An 18,598-nucleotide genomic window follows, 5' to 3' on the forward strand; every position below is an offset into this window, starting at 1 on the left:
GCCATAGAATATGGGTAGTTAAGTTCATGAGTCCGTGTAATTTCTTATACAACTGGTTGTGACATCTCTCCCATCAGGACCCGGGGGAGGGAGGAAGGAGAGCTCACAAGTAGTGGTTGCCCTTTCTAGCCTGTTCCTTGTATTACTATTATTATTTTTTTTGAAATCAAGACTTGAACTTATCATCTGATACTTTCTCTCACTGGCTGGCTCTCTACCACTTGAACCAGTGTCCCTGGGGCTTGCTCTCTCAACCCATGGAGAAATCACCCATTCTTTAAAGAACAGCCGTTTGGCAAAGCATGTCAGTGGAAGAAGCTGCCTTGGTAAACAGCAGTGGATGTGGTTTCTTGGGGTGAAGTTTCAAGTACTTTGTAATAAGAGCCACCTTGGAGAGAAGAGCATAGAGGAGGCAATGTCTGCTGTAGATTATTTGGAGGTGATCTGTTACCTTTGGCCCTATCAATAACAGTGATTGCATTTATTTACTGTGTGTTTATGAAAGGCGAATTCAAAGTTTAAAGTACACATATTCATGATGCCTTGTCGGCTTCCAGAAGGGAGAGGACCTCAGCCTCATACCCGTGGGGCGGGCAGGGCACAGGTAAGGCTCCTACTGGTGGTGCCAGCAGTCCCACCTCCTCTCCCAGCCCATAAATTACTGGGGCCTCCTCTCCCTCATCTGAGCTGGCCACTTTGGTGAGCACAGCAGCTTCTGCTCTGCAGCCAGCACAACCCAGGGCTGAAGGGAAAAGTGAGAGGAGAGAATACTGGACGAGAGTGACCATGGACTTGATCCCAAGCCTTTCCGCAGAAACCTGGGTCCTCTTGGCTACCAGCCTGGTGCTCCTGTACCTGTGAGTAGCTGTACTGGACTCTGCTCTCCCCCCAGACTCTGTAACCTAAATTCAGGGTGAGGATTATTATGGTCTATCCACTGGGACGATCAGAAGAGAAAAATGAATGGGAACTTGCTCAAGAGTCAGATTCAGCCAACACCTTAAGAGGTTCTTGTTTACCCTGTGGAGCGCCAGTGAGAGGGGAAATAGATATTTCTCTTTCCTGAAACTAACAAATTGCTGTGCATGAACGTGTGGAGGGCGATGGGTTAGTGTCATGGTTTGGAAATGATTTCTCAGTTGTTGTTTGAGCCTGAATTTATGCCTCAGATTCAGCAGAAGCAGAACATGAAGGTGATCACTTGCTCACCCTTGAAGAGATCCGAGAACACTTCGGGTAGAAGGTCTTTATTGTGTCTTTGTTTTGGTGCTGGACCTGAGGTAAAACTCAATGACTAGGTCCCTGAGCTATTTTGCTTGAGGTCAGCCCTTAGGAGTTAATCGGAAAGCAGAGTCTCACAGCAAGGTGCTGGTGGCTCACACTTGAACTCCTAGATACTTAGGACTTTGAGGTCTGATGACAATGGTTCAAAGGAAGGATGAACAGGAAAGGCCATGAGACTTATCTCCAATTAACCACCAGAAAACTGGATGTGGCGGTGTGGCTCAAAGTGGTAGAGCATCAGCCTTGAGGCAAAAGAGCTCAGGGACAGCGCCCAGGCCCTGAGTTCAAGCTAGACAATTTCAAAGAAAAACAAAAGTTTCACAGACTTTCCTGCCCCAGCTGGCTTGGAACCACAGTCCTCAGATCTCAGCCTCCTGAGTAGCTAGGATTACAGACAGGAGCTGTCAAGTCCCCAGCTACATATAGCATTAAAACTTACCTTATAAGCACATTATTTTAGTTCATTGGTTATTTAAATTAAACTTTTATTTTTGAATGAACATACATTAATAAAACAAAGGAATTTCATACATGGAAGAAATAAACTTTGAATATTCACTTCCTCCATTCTATCCTCTTTTTCCTTTTTAAATAGTGTTTAGTACTTTGTTCGTGTTATCTTTACCACGCCCCTCAACAAAATCTAGCCTGTATATTCTCCACTCCTTGGTATCCTTTCCTTTCTTCCCTCTCCATTCCACAAACCTCCCCAGACACTCCTAATATTTATGTAGGATTATTTTTGCTATCATCATCATCATAAATACCACCACCACCACCATCATCATCAACCCACAGATAAGTGACAACGTGCAATATTTGGCTTTTAGAACTTCACATATCTAACTCAATGGGACATTTTGCTGCAAATGACATGATGTTCACTTAGCACTGTAATATTCCATAGTGTGTATGCATATGATTATTGGTCATTGGTTATTGTGCACTCTGCTGATTCTACAGCTCAGCTATTGTGAATAGAGCTGTAATAAGCATGCATATGCAGGAATCTCCCTTGTATATTGATATTCCTGTCCAGCAGGTTATCTTAATCTTTCTGTACAGCTGAGTAGGAAGAAGGTAAGACAATACTTAAAGCAATAGTGCCCCAGTAGGAATTAGGAGGAAGGAAGAGAATATTTCTCTCTTGTAAGGTCAGAGCTCCAAAAGGTACTTCTGGGCCCTGGCTATCCACATCAGATGGCACATGCAAATGAAATGACTTGGAAATTTCTAGTTTGATCTCACAAAAGCACTCAAAACAAGATAGTAGACTTTAATTAACTACTCTCTCTAAATTGGGGAGCCTAAAGACTCCAGACACTTTTAGCCCCCATTTGAGTTTTGGTGTTACTGTGTGCATGTTACCATCCCAGTTGAACTGCTCTACATCTTAAGTAACAGGCATTTCTCCATATGAGTATAGGATGTGTGTACATGTGTGTGTGTACGTGTGTGTGTGTGTGCGTGTGTGTGCGCACACACTGGACTTTTTTGGTTTTTACCATCTTTACAGATATGGGAGCTATCCACACAGAGTTTTTAAGAAGTTGGGAATTCCTGGCCCGAGACCTCTGCCCCTTTTTGGAACTGTTCTTCATTATCGCAAGGTGAGTGTATTTGATTTCTATGTTTTGCTGCCTCTTCTTCTTCTTCCTCTTCTTCTTCTTCTTCTTCTTCTTCTTCTTCTTCTTCTTCTTCTTCTTCTTCTTCTTCTCCTTCCTTTTCTCCTCCTCCTCCTCCACTTTCTTCTTCCTTTTCCTTCTCCTCCTCCTCCCCCCTCTTCCTCCCCCTCCTCTTCCTCCTCTTCCTCCCTCCTCCTCTTCCTCTTCCACCTCCCTCCCTCTCCCCTCCTTCCTCCTTCTCCTCCTCCTCTTTTATGATTGCAAAGCCTTGCTTCCTTCCATCCAAGAAAGTGCTGTTGGTGGAAAGGAAGTGCTGACCTTCAGAAAAATCTATGTGGGCTTCCCCTAGAGAATGTGCCTGTGTACTGCAGGGCTCTGCGTCCAGTGCTCCTGAGCATGTGCTGGGCCTCAGAGGATCCATCCAGATTCCTAGCATCCCAGCACTCACGTTGAGAACTTGATACTTAGACATTGTGAGCTCCAAAGAAGATTTTTTCCCCAATCAGAGCTAATTCCAGGAAGGGCCACTCATAGCTCTAGGGATTTTGCACAGTTGAGATGCCACAACTGAGAATTCCCACCAGAGAGATTTCTTTTTCTTTTACTTGGTTGTTGTTATTTCCCCCTTGAGAAGTACAAGCTCATAGGAAGGGTTTACTTTGTGTGAGGTATGGGTAGAGGTGGTATCGCTCTTAGCTTTTCACATTGAACAAGTTCACTTTGCCTTCACTCACCCTCTGACTTTTGCCAAAGTCATATAGGAACTTTCTATGCCAAAAGAGGTGACTTGAACATCCCAACTCCAGGGGCCTCATTTGGTAAACAAGAAAGAATGCATGAGGAAATAAAAGATAAAAACTGGACATGACAGCTGGGTCTTGTGGCTCAAATCTATCATCTTAGCCACTAGAGGACCAGTGACCTGGGAATTGCAGTTTGAAGGGAGCCCAGGCTCACCCTGACCCCCACAAATGCTCCTATGAAGAGGGAGTCAAAGTGACACACTGCATGTACAGCATGTTCTAGAACTTGATCAAGGAGAATGTACTTGGATGAGACCTTAAACATGTAATACCTACCTTTATTTCTCTTCCCAGGGCATAGGAGGTTTTGATGTAGACTGTTATAAGAAATATGGAAACAATTGGGGGTACGTATTCTGGGAGTTTCCATGGGGAAGATTTGTGAAGATGATACAGTGCATTATGTTGAGACACTATCAGTGTGGAGCCTCTTGAGCCTCACCAATGAATTATGGAATGTAGTAGAAGCTTTTCCTTATGAAAGTTTCATCTGTCACCGGTATTTGTGTATGTACATGTTGTGATGTCCTGGGGCTTGAACTCGGGGCCTGGGCTTTTTCTCTCAATGTTAGCCTAGCACTCTGCCACTTTAAGTCTGACTTATTTGGTAGTTAATTGAAGATAAGGGTCTCATAACTTTCCTTAGCTGTTTGTCTTTGAGCTACAATCCAATCCTTAGATCTCAGCCTCTTCAATAGCTAGGATTATATGCGTGAGCCACCATTGCTAGGTATGTTTAATATTAAATAATACACCTATTAAAAACTGTGGTGACTGGCATGGACACAGTTTGACCAAATATCCCAATAATAACAAGCTCTTGGAAGGGCTGTTTGTGTTTAGGGCCTCAGCTAGTTTGGCCTTCATTTTATAGCCCCTCATGGCTTCTGTGTTCCAAATCCCGAGCTTGAAGGAGAGGCTCTGTTTGTCAGATGTTGAGGAGCTAGTGCGTTATCATAGTCTGGATTTCTTCGTTCTGGCTCCAGCGCAGAGCCTGGCTCGTTAGATTTTCCACTCAGCTGTGTTTTGTACACACAGGTTATACGAAGGTCGACAGCCTGTGCTGGCAATTACAGACCTAGATGTGATCAAAACAGTGCTGGTGAAAGAATGCTACACTACCTTCACAAATCGCCGGGTAGGCTTCACTCCCCCCCTTTATTAAAAAAACATCTTATAATTTATTTATTATCAAAATAAGTATTTTCGTTTTTATCATGACATATTTATAAGCTCCTGGGAAAGTGTGGAGAGAATGTTGAAAGTAGTGATATTGATCAAGACACATTGGGCTCATGAGTCAACATGTTGGAGTAAAACCCAATTTATAGCTATAGTAAACCCATTTATAGCTACAAATGAGATAACGAATATAGAAGGTAATTTATTGAGAAGATAAAAACTAAATGAACTGGCTGATAAGATAGGTGTCTAGAATATGAAATCCTAAAATCACATGAGGTAGCTGGCTGCCCTCACAGAGGGCCAAATGCTCACATAGACAGGAGACAGTTTTTTAAATGCTGCCAATTCACCAGTTTTATACAACTGTCCAAGATCTTCAAACTGACAGAAAGCAAAACTCTGTTTTTCTTTGGAGTATAGCCTTTTGGCCCAACAGGGTTTATGAAAAAGGCCGTCTCCATCTCTGAGGATGAAGACTGGAAGAGATTGAGAACACTGCTTTCCCCCACCTTCACCAGTGGGAAACTGAAGGAGGTAATCAAACCTGAGAGCGTGGGGCTGGAACATTGCAGAATGAATCGGGGACAGGGTGAGAGGCAGATGAGAGTCCTTTCCCAAGAGCACATCCTCTAAGGTTGAATGGCCTGACAATGGCGTTTTGTCCTCATGGCCCACAGATTCCATGCTTTCTCGTAAGTGGGATGTGGTGTTTCACTTCTCACAGGGGGTGCGTGGGGAGGAGGGAGGGAGGCAGGGCCTCTGTGTTTTAAGTCTTCTCTTGTTTTGTGTCTAGATGTTCCCTATCATTCGTAACTTTTCTGATGGGTTGGTGAAGAACCTGAGACCACGAGCAGAGAAAGGCAATCCTGTGGCACTGAAGGAGTGAGTATTGCTGGGTTCTGGTAGCACACACCTGTACTCCTAGCTACTCAGGAGACTCAGATCTGAAGGTAATGATTCTATGCCAGCAGAAGAGCCTGTGAAATGCTGCTCAGAAAAGCCAGAAATGGAGCTATGGCTTAAGTGCTAGAGGAGTAGGCTTGAGCAAAAGAAGTTCAGGCCCTAAATTTTAGCTCCAGGATAGGGAGAGAGAAAGTGGGGGGTGGGAAAGGAGGGAGAGATGACAGAGACAGGGAGAAAAACAGAGAGAGAGAGGTGGGGAAGGAAGGAGAGAGATATACCAGACAGAGACAGAGACAGAGACACATTCCAGATCATTGTTCCACGCTTGGCCTGCCCCAACCCCATTCTATGACCTCTTAGGATCCATCACTATCTACAGCAGTCTAGTATCATCCACATAGTATCTGTACTGCTGTGATGTGTCTGGTGGTGGGGGTGGGGTGCCTCTGTTTTCTGACACTGAGTGCCTAGAGCTCCCTGATGAGTCTGACTCACCCAATCTTCCTTGTCAACCCTCACACAAGGGTTAGGGAACCATTCGTGCCTGGTAAAAATCTGGGGTGGGGCGGGGCCCTTCCAATGACCCCTCAAACACTTCTGACAGACATGGCTTGTGACTGGCCTGTCCTGACCCAGGACTTTGCTTCCACTTTGTGCTGCCTGTGTAACAGAAAGAAGAGAGAGGGGGGAAAAAGAAGTGCGAGTTTTCATTGTGCTGTGTCTTTCTCTGCTGCAGCATCTTTGGAGCCTACAGCTTGGATGTGATCACGGGGACATCATTTGGGGTGAACCTCGATTCCCTCAACCACCCACAGGATGTCTTTGTGGAAAAAGTCAAGAGGCTTCTAAAATTCGATTTCTTTGATCCATTGTTTCTCTCAATAGGTTTGTCTCTTCCCCCCACCTCCTCTCTTCCTTCCTTGTTGAAAAACAGTTCATTGATATATAATTCATTCATACACATGAATACTTCACTCAGGCTGTGATAAGTCAATGACTTTTTTAACCACATGTAAAGATATGTGCGGTCATTACCACTGTGAATTGCAGGTTTTTTGTTTGTTTGTTTTTTAAATCAAAAACCCTATACCAGGCTAGGAAGGTGGCTTCATGGGAGGTTGCTTTCCTAGCACACATGAAGCCCTGGCTTCCATTCCTTAGTACTGCATACAAAGCAAACGCTGCAAGTGGTGCTGTGGCTCCAGTGGTAGGGTGCTAGCCTTGAGCAAAAAGAAGCTCAGTGATTGAAATGATATTTATTCTGTATTCATAATTACTACTGCCATCTGCACTCAAAGCTTTGGGTGTTCATTATGAAAGGATATGGATGTGCATTTCCTTTATCTTTGTCTTTTAGTAGTAACTAGGAAATGTCAGCTAATGGGCTTGGTTGCCCGTTGAACGGAATTACTGTGTTCTCTGCACAGGACTGGGCTCAATCATCAAAGTATTTGAGAAAATAAACTCTTTTTGAAAATTGGGACTGAAGACCGAGCATGAAAAGATTTCAGTGAGAGCAAGGAGGAACTTGTGAACTTTTTCAGGCAGTTAAAACATTATTAAATTTCTAATTTACTATTATTTTATTTGTATTAACTCAAAACCCAAAAGTCAATTCATTACTAAAAAAATTAAATAGAAAAGGACAAAGGGGTAACCAATGTAGCAGTGGTGTCCACGAGACAACATGTCGGGAATGAACTTTGCAACTTGGGGGAGAGGTGGTAGGGGAGGGAAAGTGGAAGAAAAACGTGGGGGGTAGCAATGTTCAACAATAAATGTACTCATTACCTTACTTCTGTAATTGTAACTCCTCTATACATCATCTGGCAATAACATTAAATAAAAAAGGTGAGAAAACAATAAAAAAAGAAGCTCAGTGACAATGCCCAGGTTGGTGTTCATGCCTTACTACTGACTGAAAGGAAGGAAGGAAGGAAAGAAGGATGGAAAGGAGGAGAATTGAATGAAGGGAGAAAGGAAGAAAAAGGTGAAGGAAAGGAGGGAGAAAGGAAGGAGGAGGGACAGAGGGATAAAGGAAAAAAGGAAGGGAGGGAGAAAAGAAGGAAGTAATCCTGTACATTCTGGATCTCTACCTTCCCTAAGGACTGAATGACCTCTTCTCTATTTTCTCTCTGCCTAGTCTGGATTTTCTATAAGTGGAAATGTACAGTGTGTGTCGTTTTATATCTGGCTTCTTTATTATGCTTTGAAGTCTTGTCCATCTTGAGGCATTTGGTAGTACCTTATTTCTTTTTTATGGTTGAATACTATTCCATGGTGTAGACAGCACATTTTGTATTTTATCCTGTTTTTATTTTTTCTTTCTCTTCCCTGTAGTACTGTTTCCATTCCTCACACCCATTTATGAGGCATTAAATATCAGCATGTTTCCAAAGGATGTTACAGATTTCCTAAGAGCTTCTGTAGAAAAGATGAAAGAAAGTCGCCTCAAGGACAAAGCCAAGGTAAAAGCTGGTGACAGTTAATATTATTCATGGTTCAATGTTATTTGACTCTGTATATGTGTTTTATGTACCTGTCATTTTCAGGAGGTAGGTGCAAAAACTCTAGGTTGAGACCAAGAATTCTTAGATTGAAAGGGGGAATGAAGAACGTAGTGGTTGAGACTAGATATACAAAAGAATTTAAAATTAATAGTGCCAGGCACCATTTGCTCATGGCTGTAATGCTTACTACTCTGGAGGCTGGGATCAGATCTGAAGATCATGATTTTGAAGCCAGCCTGGGTAAGAAAGTCAGTAAGACTCATCTCATCTCTCCAATTAGCCAGAAGGGGCTCAAGTGGTACAGAGCCAGGCTTGAGCAAACAAGGAGAGGGACAAAATCCAGGTCTTGAGTTCCAGACACACTGCACACACTGTACACACACACACACACACACACACACACACTACACACACACACACACACACACACACACACACACACACACACAGAATTGTTTATTTCCAAGTTTCACACAGGCCATGTATTGCTGTGCTCTAACTTAAATTTGACTCTCTGAAGGCCTCTCAGAATATCTGATTCATATATCAGAAGAAAAATGTCTGTAGGGAAGGAAGTTAGTGCTGGGTTCCTCCAGGTGTCACCTGAAAAATTTACTATTTCTGAAAGGTTACCCGTTCTCAGACTCTTACACTAATGGCATAGATTACCTATGGGAATCGCTAGTTTAATCTGTGGACTATCCATTAAAAAGCATGTCCAGGAGCAGGAGTTTGAGTGCTTGCTAGCATGCACAAAGACCCAGGTTCAATTCCTTGGTACCATATACATAGAAAAGCCAGAAGTGGTGCTGTGTCTCAAGTAGTGGAGCCCTAACCTTGAGGGAAAAGCTCAAGGACATTGCTCAGGCAGAGCAATGTCAGAGCTGGGGAGAGCAAAGCCCAAAGCTTTTGATGGGGACAGCTGGCTTTCTTTTAAAAAGGAAAAGATCCTGATCCTTCCAAAGTTCACAGATGGCCACCCTCATTCACTGGTGATTCAGGCAGTGCCAGAAAGACTTGCTGCCAGATGTGGGTAGCTCATGCCTGTAATCCTAGTTAATCAGAAGGCTGAGAGCAGATCTCAGGACGTAGTTCAAAGACAGTTTGGGCAGGAAAGTCCATGAGACTCTGATCTCCAGTGAACCACTAGAAAACCAGAAGTGGTGCTGTGTTTCAAAGGGCAGCCTTCAACAATAACAACACCAAACTCAGGGATAGTGCCCAGGCTTTGAGTTCAAGCCCCGTGTCTGACAAAAAATAAAAGTAAAAAAGATCTCTGGAGTTACGTGGGTCTTTTTCACAGAGGGAGGCTGAGCTCTGCTCTTCTGATTTACTTCTCATGTCATGGGTGACCTTTGCTATCTGTCTGTCTTCTTTCCAGCACCGAGTGGATTTACTTCAGCTGATGATTAATTCCCAGAGTTCCAAAGACACGGAGTCCCACAAAGGTATGGGAGAGTCCTTTGGAGCTTACTCATGAGGTTAAGGTGAAGTCAGTTTTCCACATAGAGGCACATTTCTATAGAATTCCACAAGTGCATTCTATTCAGCAGCCAAAGGGAGTCACCTTCTCGTCACCATGGTCTTACATATTGTGTTTACAGCCAGGCAGCAGTGGCTCATGCCTGTCATGCAGGCATCCACTGAAGAAGGTGCTATTTGATGATCCTGGTTCAAAACCAGCCCAGGCAGGAAAGTTTGTGGTCTCCAATGCACCACCAAAAGACCAGAAGTGGAGATGTGACTCAAGTGGTAGAGCATTAGTCTTGTGCTAGCAGGCTAAGAGACTGAGCTCAGGCTCTTGACTTCAATCCCCATGACTTACTCAGGCTCGCATGCGTGCACGCGCACGCACACACACACACACACACACACACACACACACACACACACACACACCTTTTTTCTCTTCCTATCATTTATTTTGAAACTTAATTTCTCTCAAGTTTGCACACCAAAATCATTTCAAGTGGACTCTTGAGTCCTTTCTTCTCCAAGTTTTTGGGTAGACCGCATTTTAGAGAAACTATGGCTTCATGTTCAAATTGGGATGAATGTAAAAATATTTTCCTTCTACTCCTCTACCTACATATAGCTAACCTCTTAACATCCAAACGTATTATATTAATTTCTTTATTTTTTTTGTCCAGTCCTGGGGTTTGAACTCAGGGCCTAGGGCACCATCTTTTAGATGTTTTGCTCAATGCTGGCACTCAACCACTTAAGCTGCAGCTCCACTTCTGGCCTTTTGGTGGGTAATTAGAGATAAGAGTCTTATGGACTTTTCTGCCTAGGCTGGCTTTAAACTTCCATCTTCAGCTCTCAGACTCCTGAGTAGCAGGATTCTAGGAATGAGCCACTGGCACCTGGCAGTGTGTTGATTTCTGCATCCTTAGAGCCTATGGTTCTCTTAGAGCCTTCAAATGTGTTTTGATGGAAAAGATTCCTCCATGTTTTCTTTCAGTTCTTATTAGGTCATACTAGTTGTACAAAGGTGTTTCATCGTGATATTTCCATATGTGCGTGCATGCAATGTCCTCCAATAAGACAGATGGGGTCACACTGCCGTGAGGTCACACTGTTAAATAGAATATGCTCTCTTCAATGACCCAGATCTCAGTGGCAAAAATGTAGAACACGGAGAAGATGGGAAATGGTAGCACAAACACGTGGGATACTAGATTAAACTTATTTTGTCCCTTTGGTTCCTCTCAGATGGGATGACAAGATGTTATTGCCTTGGGTTTCTATGTCTTATCACTACATGTTGGGATTGTTTAAACCATGATTGTGGCATCCTGTACTGACTGCAGTTACCTACAATATATGTTTCTCTCCCTTCAGCTCTAACTGACTTGGAGCTGGCAGCCCAATCGATTATCTTTATTTTTGCTGGCTACGAGACCACCAGCATCACTCTTTCCTTCATTATGTATCTATTGGCCCTTCACCCTGATGTCCAAAAGAAGCTGCAAGAAGAAGTAGACAGGACTTTTCCCAATAAGGTGAGGGCCTGGCACCTGGGGAGGACGGGAGCTCATGAGATCACAAGAGCATCTCCTTATCACTTCCAGAGAGGACTTCTGTACAACAGTGTAAGCTCAGAAGCCTTCTTCAATTCCATTTGGGAAGAGTCTGAAGGGAAAAATGAAAGGCAGTGAGGGAAAGAAGGTAGTAAGCGCTACTCAGTGGGATATAAGATATTTGTAAAAAGCTCATTTTTCCAACTGGACCCAGGATCTGTCATTACAATAATGTGGCTAAGGCAGGCACTGTTGAGTCACCCCTGTTGTTCAAGCTATTAGGTGGCTAAGATGGGAGGATGTGGGTTCAATGGCAGTCCAAGCAGAGAAGTTGATGAGACACTAATTTCCAAGTAAACACAAAAAGCTGTAAGTAGAACTGTTGCTCAAATGGTAGAGCTCTAGCCTTGGGCAAAAGAAGCTGGGGTCCATTTCCCAGAGCCAGAGATTAAGCATCAGAAATTTTTTTAAAAAGGCAAAAATCTCAGAGCCACAGAAGTATAAGCACACATGAAATAAGTGTTTAGGTGACAATAGGTGCTGGATGGACCATGCACAAGCCAGGGTGGTCTTAGCAGGACAGCACAGTGACTCAAGACACAGTCTGAGAATTGGCATTGTGACTCAAGCAACAGAGCACTATCCTTAATCTGAAGAGCTCATGGACAGTAGCCATGACCGACAAAAAAAAAATGTCTCCTGGATCAGAGCTAGAGTTGAGGAAGCTAAGTTATGATCCAGGACATCTGGCATCTAAGCTGACCTTCATTGGAGCCCTGAGTGTCAGCCATACATTGTCACCTCTGACCACACATAAATCCTGTGGGCAGCTGGACTGGCAGTCAGGAGGGTACACGGCCTCTTCCTCTGAGCCCACAGTCAACCTCTAATGGAACAAGCGGTAGACTGGCCCAGCAACTGAGGATGGAGCTGAGTTTGTGCATTTGTACCCTTTTTACAAGTTTTTTTTTTTGCCAGTCCTGGGCCTTGAACACAGGGCTTGGGCGCTGTCCTTGGGCTTTCTCAAGGCTAGAGCTTTACCACTTGAGCCACAGCACCATTTCTGGCTTTCTTCTATGTATGTGGTACCAAGGAATCGAATTCAGGTCTTTGTGCATGCTAGGCAAGCACTCTACCAGTAGGCTAAACTTCCAGCCCCGCTTTTTATAGCTTTTATTAGAACTGAAAGGATTTGTGCTGATAGTGTCCTGTTTGAAAAAATCATTAATTTCTGGTCATAAAGGACTAGTTTTTCCTGTGATTATAGAGTTGTATATGAAATATGATATTTTATACATATATGTACCAGAATGGACCTTTGTGTGTTATATAATGACAAAAGTGGCCATGCAGGTTGTTCCAACTAAACAGAACAGGAATTCTGTTTTCTAATCACCATAGCCTCTGTTCTGTCTCTGGTAAGATGTAACACTGACGTTGGTATATCTTACTGGAGCGTCACTCATTGTCTGCATCTATTAGTCATTTCCCCTTCTCAAGAGAAAATAAACAGCACACAACAACCATGAGGTTACACCCAGAGGCGGAGGGTGGGGGGTGGGTGTGGAGTGGGGAGGGAATGGACTGGCACAGCCATCTCTCCTTTGTGTGTTCTTCTGTGGTTCTTGAGCAGGGTCTTTGGATGTGATCATTATTTAAATACCTTGTAAAAGTGAAGGTTCTTTACCAACAGGAGTTATTCCTCAAAGCTCCTAGCAGCATTGGCAGAATTTCACTGGTTGAGTTCAGCGTGTATCCAAACCTGAAATGATGGAAATGTGCTCCTCCCTTTCAGGCCCCTGTCACCTATGATGCCCTGATGGAGATGGAGTATGTGGACATGGTGGTGAACGAAGTTCTCCGGCTGTACCCCATTGCTGTCCGAGTTGAGAGGGTCTGTAAGAAAGATGTGGAAATCAGTGGAATGCTTATTCCCAAAAACATGGTGGTGATGGTACCAGTCTATGCTCTTCATCACGATGCCAAGTACTGGCCAGAGCCTGAGGAGTTCCGCCCTGAGAGGTAAGCAGACCCGGAGGAAAGGTGCCTTCCCTGATGTGGTGGGGATAGTGGGCTCTTGTTCAGTGATTTGCATAAATGTCGATCTTCAGCAGTTGTGTGTGTATGTGCAAGGATTTGGAATCTTTGTATGTACGTGTGTACCTATCATCATTTATTCTGTACTCTGTGCATTAGGTGTTTAAGTCTTCTATTCCTTCTGTTTTTCTGTGCCCTCCCCTTTAGCTGTGTAAATTTACTCCCTTCCTCCCTCTCCGTTTAGAAAACCTAGCCTTCCGGAGAGGGTGGGAGGGAGGGAAAGGAGAAGAAAAACATGAGAAGGGGGACTGGGATTTTGGCCTAGTGGTAGAGTGCATGCCTAGCATGGACGAAGACCTGGGTTTGATTCCTCAGTACCACATACATAGGAAAAGCTGGAGGTGGTGCTGAGGCTCAAGTGTTAGAGCTCTAGCCTTGAGAAAATCCAAGGACAGTGCTCAGGCCCTAAGCTCAAGCCCAGGACTGGCAAAAAAAAAAAAGGGCCACAAAAACATGATAAGGGTTATTCATGTTCTACAAGTTATATTCCCACTACCTGACAAATGTAACTTTAACCCCTCTATACATTACCCCCACAATAAAATACATTTTAAAATTTCTGAAGAAAAAGAAAACATAGCCACCCTCCACTGATTAGTCCTTGATCCTGCAGAGTGATCACAGAGGGCAGGCTGAAGCCCTGAGGACCTCGCTGAAGCCAGAGGAGAGTATGTATCCTCATGGACACGTGAGGGGCTGCTGTCCGGGCCAGTTCCTGGGATATCCTTTCTCAGGTCCCCTGAGAAATATGGAGCCAAGAGCAGGCTTTGGGTGCAGTTTATACTCTACAAAGAGTTTCACTGTTACGTTGCACAGCAACAACTATTATAAAATCAAAAGACATGTGATCTTTACCTCAGTTGTCCTGGAACTTGCCTCTTCCTGGTAGCAGAGCCTTGTCTTGTGGTCTGTGCTGTCCCCAGAGCCAGCATGAAGTGTGCGCCTCGCTCTGGTTCAAAGAGGGAGAAAAAAGCAAAGTACAGATCAGAGAACCCTCTGCTCACTCTGCTGCACACAACTGCAGCGTTGCCTGTAATGTGTCACTTCTACATCCCCACCCATCTGAGCCAGACTGAAAATCACTCTTCTGGGGTGAGAGGATAGGAAAAGATCTCCAGCTTTCAATTCCTTTGTTGTTGGTTAGACATTTTTAAATATAATTTCATTGTTGTACTAAGGTGTGGTACAGCAGGGCTGCCATTTTCTGAGTGGTTGTTGTTGATGGTGCTTGAAGTATTTCATTTTGCCTATGGTTTCTTTTTTCTTCCTAGAGTTGGTGCAGAAAGGGAGGGAGGAATGGTGAACTAGTGAAGTCATGCCATTCAGTATCCACTATAGCTGGCAGTTCTTACTGCAAAAACCACAGCAGGAGCCAGGGGCTGGTGGTTCACACCTGGAATCCTAGCTACGCAGGAGTTTGAGATCTGAGGATCGGGGTTTTAATCCAGTCCAGGCTGGAAAGTCCCCATGGGATTTTTTTTTGCATTTTTTATTGTAATTAGTAAAAGGGTTACACGATATTTGCCAGATAGAAAGTGCATTAATTCATATACATTGATACCCTTTCACATGTCTTGGTACCCATTTCCCTTCCCCCCCATGGGATTCTTATCTTCAGAAAACCAGAGGTGGCACTGTTGCTCAAAGTGTAGAGTGCTAGCCTTGAGCTGAAGGGTTCTGGGACAGTGCCCAGGTCCTGAGTTCAAGCTGCCGAAGTGACAAACAATAAAAACAAACCTAGCAGGATCTCATTGACTGATCCTGGCTAGTACTGGTTAGGGAAGTGTGAAGTTGAACCTCAAACATCTGGGTCCTTGACATGTTCATGTTCCCCCAATTTTGTTGCCTCAGGTTCAGCAAGAAGAACAAGGAAAGCATCAATCCTTACGTCTACATGCCCTTCGGGGCTGGGCCCAGAAACTGCATCGGCATGAGGTTTGCGCTCATGAACATCAAAATTGCTCTTGTGAGACTCATGCAGAACTTCTCCTTCCAACCTTGTAAGGAAACCCAGGTCAGTTCCTACATGAACAATGCTTTGTGGCAGTTGTTGGGAGCTGCATATTGGGCCCTGAACTCACTGTCTCCTGGGTTGTTTACTTAAGGCTGGTGCTGTACCACTTGAGCTGTACCTCTACTTTCCTGCTTTTTGCTGGCTAAATTGAAGGAAAAAGTCTTAGGAACTTTTCCTGTCCCGGACTGACTTTAAACTACAATCTGAGCCTCCTGAGTAGTTAGGATTTTAATGATCATATGACTTGGGTTTGTGGTTTATTTTTTTTTGCTCTGTTTTGTTTTTTACACATCTTTTAATATTTGATGAAGCAGAGAATCCTTGTCATTTTTGTTGTTTCATTTCTTGGATTTCCCAATTAGGGAGCCAGATCTCTTGTTTGATAGAATCCAAGCATGAAGCTTGGATTGACTCTGCTCAGCTCACCTTAGTATGGCATGTCTGTGTGGAGGGTCTTGGACCTGGGTGCATTTGAACTTCCTATAGGCTGGTGTTAGGGTGAAGTATGCAGGATGGTGATACAGAATGATGGTGTCGTTGTGATGTGTGAGAGGTTCTCATCTGCCAAGGCTCACGGAGGCTTCCCAAAGGACAAAGGATTATTGCCAAGGCTCATATATTTAAAATTGTGCTCTTTCCTTACAGTGGGATTCCTGCCTGGGAACATGGATGGATGAATAGATAGATAGATAGATAGATAGATAGATAGATAGATAGATAGATAGATAGATAGGTAGGTAGGTAGCATATTTCTGCTTCCTGGATGATTTTAGAGCAGCTGTGTCAAATTTATTTTTAGGAAAAAGGGGCCACTGGCATACTTGAAATGGGACAGGTGCTCTGCCAGTCTCCAGAGTATGTTTCCAGACTGGAGAGTGTTCATCTTCATAACAATGTGCTTGTCTTTCCTGTTCTGGCTTAGTCAGGCTAGCCCATGACCACTGAAAGCCCCACTCACAGCATGGAGTCCTTAGTGCAGCACTCAGAAATCCCCTATTTCTCGATACACTAGGAAGAAGGAAAACCGAAGCTAGAATGCAAAAAGAAAGGGAAGGAGGTGGTGGTGGGAGGAGAATGAAGAATCCAGGCACCAGTTATCATGCTTGTAGTCTCACCTACTCAGGATTCTGAGATCTGAGGATGGAAGTGGAAGATAGCACAGGCAGGAAAGCCCATGAGACTATTATCTCCAACTAACTACTGAAAAGCTTGAAGTAGAGCTATGATAAAGCATGTAGCCTTGAGCAGAAAACTCAGGGAGAGCACAGGCCTTCATTTCAACCCTCAGGACTTCTATTGCCCCAAAATGGGAAGGAAGGAAGGAAGGAAGGAAGGAAGGAAGGAAGGAAGGAAGGAAGGAAGGAAGGAAGGAAAAAGATAAGGGTGGGGAGAGAGAGATGAAAAAAGAGAAAGAAAGAAAATAAATGAAAGAAAGAAAGAAAGAAAGAAAGAAAGAAAGAAAGAAGTCCTCTTGAAGTTTCTCCCATCATTAAACTGAATTGGTTCAAATGGAAGATGTGACTAGAAAAGAATTTAAAGACTGCTTGAAATTGTATAGTATTTTCTCATGATTATCTTGACAGATTCAACAAATCCAAAATTAAACCTCTTCTGAGTGTTCAAAAATATATTGCCTTAATGGCTAAGACTCTGGTTCAAATTTTGTATGCTTGTGTGCTGGCCCTGGGACTTGAGCTCTACCACTTGAGCCACAGACCCACATGCAGCTTTAGGGTTATTAAACCCTAAGAGCCTCATAAGCTTTCTTACCTGGGCTGGCTTTGAACTGTGGTCCTCAGATTCAGCTCTTGAATAACAAGGATTACAGGCCTGAGTCACCAACCCTGACTGGTTAAATTTTTTTTTGATTTATTAAAACGTATATCTGTAAAGTAACCTAACTTAGGTACACAGTTTTTCCTGGTGAATGGATGGAAGAATACTGTTCCTATCCCAGTCTTGACAGAGCTTAATGAATGAGTAGAAAGATTTCATGACAGGCTATATCAAAACTATTTGTCGTCATTATGACCTTCAATATATCTTTCTGTGCTGCTGTGGTTGGAGGTGCATGGCCCATGGCTTTCTCATTGTGCTTCTTCCACTGTTGTAGATTCCTCTGAAACTGGGTAATCAAGGACTTCTTCAACCAGAAAAACCCATTGTCCTAAAGATGGTGTCAAGAGATGGGACCATAAGTGCAGCATGATTCTCTACCACGATTTTTCTGTTTTACAAGGAGGTTGTAAATGGAAGCACTAGAAAATCAATGATTTTGTGGGGAGAAAAAAAAAACCTGTGAGAAATGAAGGTGGGGTGGTCTTCTGCAGTGAGTTTGTGATCAGCAATTGTGGACATTTTCGTGCTTCTTCAAGGGCTGGGTGGGCTTTGATCTGCTGTGTGGCATAAAGGAAGTGACTTTCTGTTCTCACAGGGGTATTTCTCTCTACTCTGTCTTTATTGTCATTCTCAGAGCTCTGATCAGAATATAGACAGTTATCACTAATCTGATGGACAATTAGCCAGGGAAAGGAGCGGTCTTGTGGTAACTCTGTTGGCAAAGACCTATCTCCAATGTTTAATTTGCATCATTCTACAATGAGTATTGTGTTGAGAAAGTTGACATCCGACTCGCTTCTCCAAAGAGTGTGATTATGAGGCCATCTACTCACATGGGGACCTGGATGAGGATCTTCCTTCCACTTTTACCATCAGAATCAGTGATTACATGGAGTGTCCTGTGCAATCAAGTCTCCAATTTGATTATTTATCATCCAGAGTTAGTCCACCTTCCTCATTGAAGGTGTATTGATCGTGTGGTGCCACCACGTTTACGTTTATGTTTTCTACCACTCTGCTGAGATGCGTTGTATTGGTTTTGATGTCATGTTTCTTTCTCATCTTCTGCCCTCTCCCTGCATATTCCTTTGTAATCTCTTTTCATCTCCCCCATGTGATAATGCAATGAACACTGAATAAAAATAGTTGCTTAGTCAATTGATTCGACATCAATGTTAAAGCATTCACATATTTCAAACAGTATCCTTTCTTCCCCTCTCCTCCATCACTTTCTTGGCACTTTCTATTTTCTTTTTTCCTTTTTTCCTCATAGTTTAGTCTCACAGCTTGTAGCGCACACAAAGGTGGTGGGTTG

The 18,598-nt window shown here is 43.6% G+C and overlaps 1 protein-coding gene across 1 annotated transcript; it reads left to right on the forward strand.

The window, feature by feature from the left end:
• Nucleotides 1-682: 682 nt before the first annotated feature.
• LOC150042662 (cytochrome P450 3A9-like) lies at nt 683-18,441 on the forward strand. The gene is made up of 13 exons (XM_090324277.1): nt 683-857; nt 2,801-2,894; nt 4,007-4,059; nt 4,751-4,850; nt 5,318-5,431; nt 5,691-5,779; nt 6,537-6,685; nt 8,141-8,268; nt 9,692-9,758; nt 11,155-11,315; nt 13,129-13,355; nt 15,282-15,444; nt 17,558-18,441. Exons 1-13 carry the CDS (start codon nt 787-789, stop codon nt 17,651-17,653), a joined length of 1,512 nt encoding a protein of 503 aa, XP_090180403.1. The 5' UTR covers nt 683-786; the 3' UTR covers nt 17,654-18,441.
• The last annotated feature ends 157 nt before the right edge of the window (nt 18,442-18,598 follow it).

The sequence above is a fragment of the Megascapheus bottae genome, chromosome 34 (assembly GCF_031878675.1).
Source record: "Megascapheus bottae isolate mThoBot1 chromosome 34, mThoBot2.hap1, whole genome shotgun sequence".
NCBI classification, from domain to species: Eukaryota; Metazoa; Chordata; class Mammalia; order Rodentia; family Geomyidae; genus Megascapheus; species Megascapheus bottae.

What these genes read in the sequence shown, in the direction of transcription:
- LOC150042662 (XM_090324277.1), top strand. Translation starts at nt 787, where the DNA reads ATGGACTTGATCCCAAGCCTTTCCGCAGAAACCTGGGTCCTCTTGGCT. An exon ending in AGCCTGGTGCTCCTGTACCT is followed by an intron (nt 858 to 2,800) that starts GTGAGTAGCTGT and finishes CCATCTTTACAG; the next exon opens with ATATGGGAGCTATCCACACA. An exon ending in GAGGAGTTCCGCCCTGAGAG is followed by an intron (nt 13,356 to 15,281) that starts GTAAGCAGACCC and finishes TTGTTGCCTCAG; the next exon opens with GTTCAGCAAGAAGAACAAGG.